The 12,791-nt window shown below is 40.5% G+C and overlaps 1 protein-coding gene across 1 annotated transcript; it reads right to left on the bottom strand.

Moving 5' to 3' along the window:
- Positions 1 to 583: 583 nt before the first annotated feature.
- Positions 584 to 1,978, bottom strand: LOC143848487 (E3 ubiquitin-protein ligase ATL6-like). Its single transcript, XM_077357441.1, has one exon. The coding sequence runs from the start codon at positions 1,827 to 1,829 to the stop codon at positions 678 to 680; it is 1,152 nt and encodes a 383-aa protein (XP_077213556.1). The 5' UTR covers positions 1,830 to 1,978; the 3' UTR covers positions 584 to 677.
- Positions 1,979 to 12,791: the final 10,813 nt, after the last annotated feature.

The following is a 12,791-nucleotide window of genomic DNA, read 5'->3' as shown; positions in this document are numbered from 1 at the left end:
TGTACATGACTAAAAATGAACAATATACTCTTATTTTTTACCAGATTTTGCTTACCATTTGTGAATAATTTTTATGTTTGGTTGCCGGGTTTTTTTGTTCCTGGGAGTTATGTAGGAGAAAAAAATACCCTGGGAGATAGGTGGGAAAAAAAAAGTCCTAGAAATATCCTGGTAAAATAAAAATCCCATGTTTAGTTGATCGGATTATGGTGGGAAAATAAAAAACCTTTGTTTGGTTGCTTGAACTGTTGGGTAGAAAAAAAATTCTTCTCAAGCTTATTTTTGGTTCCTGGGGTTATCTTGGGATGGGATGAAAAAGCAATCATTACAAAAAGTGGGATTAAAAAATTCATCCCACAAGTAATCATTATAAGAGTGGGATTAAAATAAACCTAGTGCTAAAAGGCAACCAAACATGGGATGGGAGCAAAATTTAACTAACTCTCCCACATAACTCCCAGAAACAAAAAAAACCCGGCAACCAAACAGAGCAGTGCCAGGGCTCACCACCATAAAATCGATCACTCTGTCTGTTTGTAAGGATTTTCTGTATTGCCTAACAAGGTAAAAGAAAGTCACCGGCTAGGAAAATGCGAAATCGCCTCGTTTTATACGAAGTAAATGTCAAAAAAAAAAATCAAAAATTTCAAGAACAATAAAAAGAGAGTAAATTTTCATCAGGCCGGTTGGTGAGAAACAGTTGAAACCGTAGCCGAGTCGTGAGCCGACGACTGGCCATCGGCTTCAGCTTTCGAGCCGAGGCAGTCGAACGGTGTCTTCACGGACTGATATAAAGTCTTCGGAGTCGTTGCCATCGGCTCCCCGTCAGCTGATATCTTGGGCGACTTAATGGAAAAAGTCCGGGAGAAAAACCCCTGCGCCCGGGAAAAACCCCATCGGTCCGACTCCCATCTCCGATCGAACCTTCTAATGCTCCTCCCTTCCCCTCCCCCTCTCTTTACACTTCCATCTGAAACTCCCCCTTCGTTCTCAAACGTACGTTTGAGCTTCCCCTTCACAATCTCCCTCCTTATATGCTCCGGCAACCGGAGCGTGAACCTCTCCACGTTCTCTCCAGGCTGTATGAGCGAGTGTCCGGTCGAATGCGACCGAGGAAATCTCCCGGAGAACCACGATCTCTTTGATGATCTAGATCTCACCGTCCGGTTTTGTATCGGTATCTCTGTAGGATCTATAAGTTCCGGCAGTGGATCTACGGTGATTGTGATTTCATGTTCATGATTATCTCCTTCTAACTCTGTTTCAACAGGATCATCACTATCCGGTGTAGCAACAGGATCTGTTTCAGATTCCGGCACTAGATTAGATCGGCAAACTGGACATGTAGTATGAGATGCGAGCCAAGCGTCAATGCAATCAGGATGAAAAACATGATCGCATTTCGGCAGCAAACGAAGCGTCTCCTCATCTTCAAACTCGCTCAAACAGACCGCGCATTCTAAAGTGCCCTTCCCTAACTTGAGCCCCTTCACCACTGAGTACTCGAAGGTCGGAAATGTTTCGATTACAGAACGGTCGAGTCCACACAGTCCACGGCGGGATCGACCTTGGTTCATGCCCCGGGCACTGCCTCCACGGAGACTTCTCTCACCCACGTAATTACGAAGGCAAATCGAGAAGATTCCCATGAGAAAGAAGGAACTGATCAAGACGACGACTATGATCGCAATCGAAGGAGTGAACCTCATGTGGACGCCATAAGGAGTTGGTGGAGGGTCAGATTGTGCTAGGGCAAGAGAAGCTATCATTAGATAGATGAAGCCGTGGATCGGACGGCTCTGATTGATGCTCTTCTTCTTCATCATCATCTGAGTATTCTGCCCCGGAGGAGAGATTGCCAAGTGCTCTTTGTACTGAGAAATTGGAGGCTGAATTTATGAGACACACCCTACAGATTTAAAGTCGCCCCCATGTCGTGGCTGTCAAGACATGAGAAAAATCTCAAGTTCTGACTTACTCGATCACCCGCTCGACTTCGTTAGCTATGGGCTGATGTCACCATATATAGATCATTTATAATTTGACACGTGGCATCACAGCGCGTGTGCTGGGACTATATTTAATGATTTATTAAAAAAAAAGAAAAAGGGACCGGTATATCCACTCCTTTTTTTACTCAGGGAGTTTCGGTGGATCCAGGAGTGAAGAGGGGCTGATCCGTTGGATGCATCCAATGGGCCAATATTGGAACTGACGTCCAGAGCGCTGACCACCTTAGGATCGCCGCTCACTGTCGACTCATCCTCAGTATCAACCTCCGCACTGCTCAGCCCGTATGCTACTAAATTTTGTTCGAACTTATAGTCCTAGCAATCTATGGTGAAACCGCCTGAAACTTGGGAAAGACTTAAAATCCTCCTCCAAAGGTCTTTCACATTTGAAAGGGAATGACCATCATACATTCTCTGGAGGCTTCACGAACAAAAACTCATTTTTCCATCCTTTATAAAAGAAGGAAGACCTGTGACAGTTTTCACTCCTTTTTGGTGATTTAAATACCACCACCCCTCAACTCACTGACCAGCCCTACTTAGAGCAGAACATTGCGTAAGTATAAACTGAAGCATATGTGTCAAGCATCGAAGTTTTGGCCACAAGACCCAAGGAAACGATTGAGTCGGAGCAATCCCATAAGAAGACAGACCTAATATTACTACGTCTAAAGAGGAAACCTAAGCCCACCTCTCAAGGTCTCCACATAGAAGGCGGCCAACTCACCTTCCTTGGAACTCTCACAGACTTGTTCCTTCCGGGAAGGAAGTCGAAGCCCAAATTCGACTGGGATCCTATACTTCGACCGAATACCGTCTAACTTCCTCCTACTCAATCTACATTCAGCACTCATAGGGCCTGATGGGGTCCAAAATCTGCAACCAATCGGCTGTTGACACGTGGCCCTCACAGGGACCACTGCAAAGCCAACACCTGTCCCTGCTAGGTATGACACCTGGACCAATCGGGGACTTCCACCTGCCCCTCCTAGGTATGAAACCTGGTCCATACAGGGGCTACCACCTGTCCTGGACAGGTGGCTCAGGATCACTATAAATAGCCTTCACTTGTGCTAAGGTGAGGGATCTGAGATCAAAACCCTAAGCTTTTTGCTCTGACATTGCTCTGCACTCCTGCTCATACTGACTTGAGTGTCGAAGCGCCCGTCCGGAGCACCACTCCGGGTTGGTCTTCTGACCCTTTGTATCCTTGTCTGTGCCCTTGTGCAGCGCAGGACTCCATTAGCCCTTCAGCTGTGGCTTGCCAGATCAGCCCTTCCGGCCCTACCATAACCTGTTACCAATTTTAGACCTAACAGGGCCATACGGCCTGTAAAGTGAACCCTCCGTGCCAACCCCCACCTCTTCAAAAGGTTCGGCCATGGCCATCCCCTCAGCCGACCCTCGTACTCAACTCTCGGGGGGTCTCAACTCCATCACTAAGCGAAACCTTAACCTCACTACTACCTACTGGGGCTTCAGAAAGCCCCTTCTTTCTCTCCCCCTAACCCATTTGGATATGGGATCTGAAGAACTCCCGTCGGATTCATTACCCCTACTCTTATCATCATTCCCCTAGACCGATGCTGGGGAAAAAGGATCCAGCCTCCCAATTGCTGTCTCTATCTCCGATTGATCCGAAGAAGTCATGGCCAACAACGTACCAACGTAAACGAGTGAAAAGGAAAAAAGCTAAAGGGAAATAAGAACTCACCAACTGAAAGAAATCTGAGAAACTCGCCGAAGAGAACGACCAATACCACGACCATACCTTTGAAGAAAATAATCGGAAAAATAGAGTTTGCTGGAGCAAGGAACTCTCACCGAGGAGATAAAATCGAAAATGAGGAATGAGACCCCATGACCCCTTTTAAAGAAGGCAAAACCCTTCACGCAAGAAAACGTTCCCGCCTCCTCGAAATCTAATCCCTTGACATGTGGCGGTCCCCATACCCACCAAGAGAGATACCTTCCCGCCCAAACGTTGCATTAATAATCATCCCTAAATCAATATTTTCTAAAAATTATTTTTTTAGCGTGGCTATTGAGATCTCCACTCTCTAGAACCGGGGGGGGGGGGGGGGGGGGGGGGGGGGGGGGGGGTGGCTCACAACCGCCAGCGTATTAATACTCGCTCCGACATTTTACCTAGGGCCGGACTCACAACGATTAACTCATGATCCGATCCGAATTTTGTCAAACGTTTTTAGTTTATGCCTCTGCAAAATCCGGATCCACCAAGAAGGCTTAAGGATAACTTTAGAGGGGCGCAGAGCATGCAAGTGAATGAAGTGATGATGAAAAGGAGAATGTATTCATCAAACAGAAACTTTACAAAGTTGGGTTTCCAGGCCAGTTACAAAAAACAAGTAAGATAATTGAGTAAATAGAGAGCTATCTTCATGGTGTGAAGAAGGCTGAAGATCTACAATCACCAGCATAGGCGCATAGATGACCGCTGGAAGGACAATGGAACATGATTAATAAGAAAACGGTGACAAAGCACCAATCGACCCTCACATCATCCTCCGCACAAAGTCAAAATGGGAAGACCAACGCATTTATTGCTTGGAATCTTTAGACCGTAGACGATGCCTTTCCTCTGAGGCCTAGGAAGCCCCACCGACCCTTTCAAGCTCGAGCCTCAACTCGAGGATCACCTCTTCCTAGCATCCAATCTTTCCCACAGATGTTTGTTCTCCATCTCCAGCTCATGAACCTTGGACTTGAGGTCGCACGGACTTCTTTGTTACGTCACCGACCCTATAGAACAAAAATAACGTTGCCGACCCTATAGAAACAAAATAAAAAGAAGTCGGAAGCCAAAAGACTACATATTGCAAAAACCAGCGATGCCTTCTTAACAAAGTTTTTCAACTTAACCCTCTCCACCTCTCCCACCACAGGAGGTGGAGGCAAACTCGTGACTTCTGGACCCACTTCCTCCCTTCTCCCTCCTTCCCTCTTCGGCCGATTTGGTGAGTTGGATCCTTGAAACATGCTAGTGATCAAGAAAGAAAAGAATAAGCAAGAATATCAAGCAAAAAAGAAGGAAAATGAAAGCTTACTTAGAGATATAGGAAGAAGAAAGAGCAATAACCTCTTTAAATAGAGGAACAAATCTCTCACAGAAGTACCTCGTTGATTGGGAATAATTGCCATAAGGACACTTACTTCATTCAAAAGACGACGACACTGATGCCTCACTAAAACAACTATCTTTTCTATCACTATTGTTAGGCCTAAAATCGGTAACAGATACGGTAGTGACGTAAGCGCCGAGCTGGAGGACCCGAGAAACCGAGGTGAAGGAGCCGAGTAGCTGAATCCTGTGCAAGGAGCAAACGAGGTCAGAATGATCAACCCGGAGTGTTACTCCGGACATGCCCTTCGACACTCAAGTCAGTATGAGCAGGAGTGCAGAGCTGATTTAAGAGTGGTGGGTAAGAAGTTATTACCCTTTTTATGAGCTTTGGAAGCCCTTTTATAGAGGGAAACCTGGGGTAGTTGGGGAGTTATTACCCCAGGACAGGTGTCGGCCAGCTATAGGTTCAAGTTCACCTACTCTTTGACAATTACCTTATTGCCCCTGTACAGTAGTTAGGCTTCTGGTGGGCCATCATGGGGCCACGTGTCGACAACTGATTGGTTGTTGTTTTTATACCCTATCAACTATCATCAAATGAGAGAGGCCGCCGTTTCTAATTCCAAGAACTATATGATTATCCAGCTTTGCACCAAATGTCGACGGTTTTGTTCTTAACCTTTTTGATATCTCAACCAAGGTTTTTAATTTCAGCCGAAGTCCGAAATTTTGGATCGAAAATGAAACGTTTCGAAACTAAAATTGCCAAAATTTACCAAATTTCCGAAATTTCAGAGAAATTTTTGACAAAATATTAATTTTCTATTCCTTTACAAAATTCCAGCCGAAATTACCAAAATTTTGGCAAGAAAAACTGACATTTTGAGCGCCTTTACCGAATTTCGGCTAAAATTTTTGTTTGAGTGAGGACCGAAATTGTCCCCGAAACCGAAATTTACAACCTTCATCTCAACTCTCCACCCAAATCCTGACAAATTAATTCACCCGTTTGACCTGCCAAAGAGCCCACCGAGTTCGATTTAAATTAACACTTATTCTACTTCCTCGACCCCTGACGCCTATGCGACGAAAAGGTTTAAAAAATAAACTAAATTGCATTCATAGACTGACCCCTGAGTTTTGAATTCGAAGTGATGTGTTTATATGGAAAGTATGGCCATAGGCTCTGTCGCTTTGAATTTGTTTCCTTAATGTAAAAATTTTGCGTACCATGCAAGTTTAGGAGAATTTCCAAATATAAGGCAAATTTAGAGGGAGAGAATTGGATCTATGTAAGCAAGGCGCCCAAGGTGGTCGGATGCCAACATTAACCGTGTAGAAAATTAGAAATTGCTATAGGGAAATGTCATCAGCACACCAATATTTTGGTATTTGCACAAACCGAGCTGTCTTTACTTCTTTAAGTGGTTCGTGAGAGCTTTTCGAGAAATGTAACAACCTTTTGACAGCTCTTTAAATACTAAAAGACAAGACGGGCTAGCGAAAATATCAAAATATGGTTGTGGTGATACCATTTCCTTTGTTATATTGTATCTCCAATTGTTTTCGAATTGCCTTCTGCTATTTCCTCAGTGTATCTCCAAAGCTACGAAAGAATTTAATAACAGAAAGAAAAGAAAATGAAAAAAGAAAGAAAGTTTGGCGAGCACCTTTTATTTAAAGAATGACCGCAATGGGTCATATAAAAATGCCATGCACACAGGAAATAAACATGCATGCACCTTTTCTTTTCCCATCAATCCCAAAACCCACCATTTGCAAAAGGGAATGGACTGTTATTAATGAGCATAAAAATTACATTCAAGAATCAATTGCCAAAGCAAAGAACTCTCTGTATACTTTTCTGAACATCAAAACTCATCTAGGGACAAGAACTTCAAATAAAAAATGCCATTACATATCAAATCAATATTTTCATCTATAAATACAAGGGATTTGCTAGGGTCCATCATAGAAGGCATTTCGTGGCTGGTCTGTTGCATGTCAAACCAGCCACCTTGTGAATGAAGACAATAGCTTTTGTCTCCATGCACGAGGTGGCTAGTCTGACGTGCGACAAACCAGCTGCGAAATGCCTTTCACGATGGACGCTAGCAATTTCCTAAATATAAATATGGAAAAATTATCTAAACACCCATCCATTGTTACAAAAAGAGACGACATCCATGTGGGAAAAGCGTTGAATAGAATATGCCCTCTGAAATATCTTACTGACCCCTGTTGAAATTCCAAAGAGAGCTATTCTTGAAAAGCCTAAAATTATATTCGAGAATCAAAGAACTCACAAATATGTCGTCATTCAACTATTTGAATTTTCAATCAGTAAGCGTATCACTTCCATAGAAACTCATCAATGTCGATTGCAACAAAAAAATTAAGTCATTACTTCGAAACAAATGACAATAGAAGTAGATAAACGAGAAGCATACGTACAAAACAGGAAGACATGGTAGAGTTGGAAAAAAAATTACGAATCAAACTCTAAATCAGAAAAATATATCTATTGGCTAACATATGAAAATGAGTTGGAAAACAATCAATGAATAGGTTTTCTATAGTCAACCTTTAGTAATTTTTTGGATTCATTCAAATATAGTTCTTTTCCTTTTTGGTGAAGAGAAAATTGTGGGAATTCAGATATTTGTTGAAATATAAAGTTTAATATGGTTGTTTTATATAAAAGACCAAGGATAAAGAAAACCATGGCTATATATAAAGATTGCTCTTGTCTCAAAAGCAAAATGAAGAAAGGAATGGAGCAAAACCCCAAAAATAGGGAAATGATAAATGTGCCCATTTTCATCACTTGGGACACCCAGGAGCGTGTATCAATGACTGCAGAGGGGCTGATGTACACGTCAGATGGATTCAACGGATTTGATTGCCACATACTCTGTAGTTGGGTGTCCCACGTGATGAAAAGGGGTGCATTTATCATTTCCCAAAAAAACACATATCTATTTCTGTGAGGAAAAGGTCAAAAACCACCTTCAACAACAACAGAAAAAAATAAATAAAGTAAGAGAAAAATAGAAGAGGACCACCCAAAAATAAAGCCACACGAAAGATTCAAGGAACGAAAAACTGAAATTAAAATATAAAACCTAAGAAAGTCTAACTATCATACGAAAAAAATTAAAGAAAGAAAAAACATTAAAGAGAATGAGAAATTAAAAGGCATCAAAACAAAGAAAATAAATAAATATATAAAAGAGCTATTGCCTTGGAAGCAAAATGAAGAAAAAGAATGGAGCAAACATCAAAACTACATTTTAATTAAAAATGAAAATATCTGGAGAAATAAATAAAAAATTAGACATTTTATGCAAACATTGTTAGAATGTTATGAAGATGGTAGAAAAATTTAAAAGTAAGCTTCTTTGTAAATAAGATTAATATTGAAAGATTTCATATTGATATGGAATTGCTTCATGAAATCAAGTAGGAAAGATTAGAAGTTTCTTCTTAGGGCTGCAACTTGGGTTGGGTTTTACCCAACCCACATCAACCCAACCCGAAAATAACATGGGTCGGGTTTGGAAATCATGGGTCTTGGGTAGGGTCGAGGTTTTAATTGGAAAACCTGACTCGATCTTGAGTGGGCTGGATTTAAAGAAAAAAAAACCCACCAACCTTACTCATATGGGTGTACTGCGACTTTCTTAAATATCTCTTGAATAACACATAATTTTTTTTTCCAATATATTAATACAATTGCTTTCATTTAGGTGATCATGTCTTTTATATGAAAATGTAGCATCCTTTTTAAATTTATACACTTGATGGCATAAATTTAGAGATTTTTGGTGTAAAGATTTGTTTTTTTCCTACAATCTTTAAAATTAGTCACTATGCTACGCTAAAAGAAATGAAAACAAAACCCAACCCAAGAAACTATCTTGGGTAGGGTCGGGTTTACGAATCCTTGATTTTCTTTCCACATGACCCAAATTGATATAATTCTTGGGTAGGGTAGAGTTTTGAAAAACTCGACCTGCCCGACCTGAGCTGCACCCCTATTTCTTCTAATATAGAATAAGAAAGTTATTAAATAGATTCTATGGTTATTACCTCTCAAATATAATTGAAATCTTTCAATATCTGGAAATTATGGCACTCACAATTCATTAATCATACACTACTCATTGATCATAAAGTCATTACACTATAGAATTAAGCCAAAAATAAAACACCGGATATGGGTTGGGAAGAGATGGGGAGGGCTGGGAGTGAAGCACCAAGTACTAAAAAAAGGGAAAATAACATGAAGGAAGAGAGTAAGTAGTTAGTGCAGTGGATATGCAAAATTCTACTGATTTCGGTCGGAAAGCACCTTCATGGAGCATAGATCTCTCTCTCTCTCTCTCTCCACTTTCCTTCTTCTGTCTTTTTTATGGATCACGCATCTGCCACACCCAAATACAAGTTCAAGTAGAAACCCTCACTGAGAAAAGAAAGATAAAAAGAAATCACTCAAAGGCCTCCTTTCTACCAAAAATTTAGAAAACTGAAAAAAGACCTTACCACCTCGTTCTTAGGTTCTATTTTGGGAAGAATTTAGTGTAAATACCCAAAAACCCCCAAATGAAAATTCATTTTTCCCTTTTGGGGGAAGGGTGTTTTTTCCCCTCTTGTGTTTTATTTAATTAGGACTTCTCAAAGAAAGCCTATAAATACATCTCTTGGGAGTTAATTAAAACCCTAAACACATTTTCCATAGCCCTAAGAGAAGATTTTCATATGGGAAAAGAAGAAAACCAAGTTTTGAAATTAGAGAGTGAAGATCAAGGTAATAACTATGTTCTTTATTGATTTATGTTCTTAGAAACCCTAAAACAAAGATTATGTGATCTTGAAAAGATGAAAGTGAAGATTTTGATTCTGTTTAAGATGTGTTTAAGGACTGATCTTTGATTCCTTAGGGTTTGCTTTGTTTCTGAACTCTAATGAACCTAAGATCGGATTGTTTGAATTTTAGCAAATTTTGTCTTGAAGGGTTTAACCTAAAAGTTTAGATTAAATTATGATAAATAAATTTAGACTTTTGGAGTGTGAAATTGAATTAGATGGATTCTCCTCGTCGATATGAGTCCAACGGATCCAACAACGCACGAATCGAACGTCAAACGAGAAAATTATGGTCTTTTGAAGTTTTCGGGATGAATCTGGAATTCTACTAAAAAACCCAGTCCACGACCTTCAGACTTCTGAAGCATAGTGTCGGACGTCTGAAGGGGTACCGATAGAATTGCTTCTCCGGAGTTGGGTGCTTGGAAGGTTCTCGAACGTCCAAAGGTACCCTGTCGAACGTCCGAACGCTGAAATTTTCTGAAACTTAAAAAAAATCGTAACTTCTTCATTCCTTATCCGTTTTCAATGCTCTTGTATTCTATGGACTCGACGGAAGACGTATTTTATGATAAAAATATATTCAAAAATATTTGAATACCCTATAATGATGATAATTCCAGAATACTAAAAAAGGAACCCTAGGACGGGTTACCGTGTCTTTTCCGATTTGACACCAAAGGGTGTCTTGTGTCAGTGGAAGGGTATATATATATATATATATATGCCTAATAGGACTGATATTAATGATGGAACTCGTGGAGAATATTCATATTATTGATTGTAGGTATCTAAGGTAAATTTGAAAAGGAAAGTATTCGTCATTCGAGGTACGTAATTTCGTACCACTTCAGTGATATGATTCTCCATTGAATGATATACCTTTTTGATTTGTAACTCTCTATTCTCTTTGAAAATATGAAATCTCCGATAACCTCAGTCTTTGATTTGGGTCTTGCATGCTTATCCTTTATTGAACACAATTTATTGAATTTTGTACTCATTGATAGCCTACGATTTTCGCATTGAATATGTGACCCTTTTGATATAAGAACCTTTTGATCATTGTATACCCAACTACTCTAAAAAATCTTGTGGAACCAATGTGAACCACAATCTTTGGAACTTTGTACGTACCTTTGGAATTTGTGTATATGTGGACACCTTTTGTGAGGCTTAGGTATATATGTGAACTATAAGGGCCCGCACCAATGGGGATTATACGTTGGCCTTAGGGTCCCGTTAGTGGGTGCTATTCGTTGACCCTGTCGATAGGTATATGAGCTTAGAAACTAGTTTTGAACCATGGGCAGTCGGATAAAATAACTTGCTTTTTGTGCTAAGCCGATGACCTTTGGGTGATTTCGCACATTTCTAATCACTTTTAGTGATCTCGTAAGACTTTGTGACTTCTCTTATTGAGACCCTCTTTGATATGATACTTTGGAATATGACTTTGTAAGCTTTGTTTCTCAGATATTATATTTGTATTAGTCACCCCATGTGTAGCTTTTACCATCTTCGTTTATCTATTGACCCTCTCTTTGTAGCATGCTTTTGACCCTACTTTTGTGGTGCGTCATTATGTATTGAGCTTTTTAGCTAATTGTGGTTTAACATTTTCAGATTTTGAACACTCATGGGGACCTAAAGGGAATGCAATTACATTATCAGCTATGAGTCAGTAAAAAAAACTAGCTTAGTGAGTATTGTGTAATAATAAGAGTGTGTTTTAATTCATGTAAGATAGTATTGTTTAGTTTACGTTATGAGTAGTTTTTTATATTGCTTTGCTAGCCTTGTATGCTTGTGAAGCTTGCTTTGTAGGTATACGACGTTGTCGCACCCTTAAGCCATGTGTTGTGGATATGTGCGTATGTGTGTGTAGACACCCCATTTTGACCGGACCCTAATTCTCGAAATCAAATAAAATTTTGAAGCCCAATCTTGAAATTTCCTGAGAACCAAGCCTGGAGTGCCAAAGTGTCCTGCAAAAATTATGAAAATGAAGAAAAGATAAGCTAGGGGAGTGCATTTATGAAAAGCATGGTTGTCCTAATATCATTTCCTTAGTTAAACAAGGAAATGAGAAGTGAGTAATCAGGGCAAAGGAGTACCAATATCAATACCATGTACAAAGAAAAAAAAAGATGATATACTTGCCCCTTATCCTTACCTGGGCCACCCGTCTAAGCCATGGTATTCATTAATTGCATCAAATAAGGGGCTGTCCATGGAAAAAGTAGGGGGTAAAAACGTCATTTCCTCTTTAAAGATGATCGATTAGGGCTTAAAATGAGGGGTCTTCTTCATTTTGCCGGGCAGAGGAGCCTCATTTTTGCAGCCGAGAGAGAGAGAGAGAGAGAGAGAGAGAGAGAGAGAGAGAGAGAGAGAGAGCAGGTAGAGGAAGAAGAAGAAGAAAAACCCACTTCTTCTGCTCCTTTTCCCACCGGAGCTCCGACCATCCCCACTACCTCCATCTTCATCTTCTTTGCCATTGAAACCCACTTCACCTGCAAAACCCAAACCCATTTCCACTCATCCACCATTAGGGGTGTCAATTTTGGCTCGGGCTCGGCTCGAATCCTTAACGAGCCGAGCCGAGCCGGCTCGTTAAGCTTAACGAGCCGAGCCCGAGTTAGGCCTAGCTCGGCTCGGCTCGGCTCGTAAAAGGTCGTTTAGGGTTAAAAGTCTAAAACCATATATAATTAGATATTTAGATGTTACTAACTTAGACTATTAAAAATTTAGAATTATGATTTTCCACTAAAAGTATAAAAATCAATTTGGGATTTCTCAATTGCAAAAAACAGAACGAGATGTGA

This window comes from Tasmannia lanceolata, unplaced genomic scaffold, assembly GCF_043159265.1.
Source record: "Tasmannia lanceolata isolate RefF3 unplaced genomic scaffold, GAP_Taslan_0.1 ptg000016l, whole genome shotgun sequence".
NCBI lineage: Eukaryota > Viridiplantae > Streptophyta > Magnoliopsida > Canellales > Winteraceae > Tasmannia > Tasmannia lanceolata.
Note: the sequence above shows the minus strand (reverse complement) of the source record. Positions and strands in the feature narration are given on the sequence as shown.

Bases quoted from the DNA above. Each gene is read 5' to 3' on its own strand.
- LOC143848487 (XM_077357441.1), bottom strand. From the start codon at position 1,829: ATGATGATGAAGAAGAAGAGCATCAATCAGAGCCGTCCGATCCACGGC.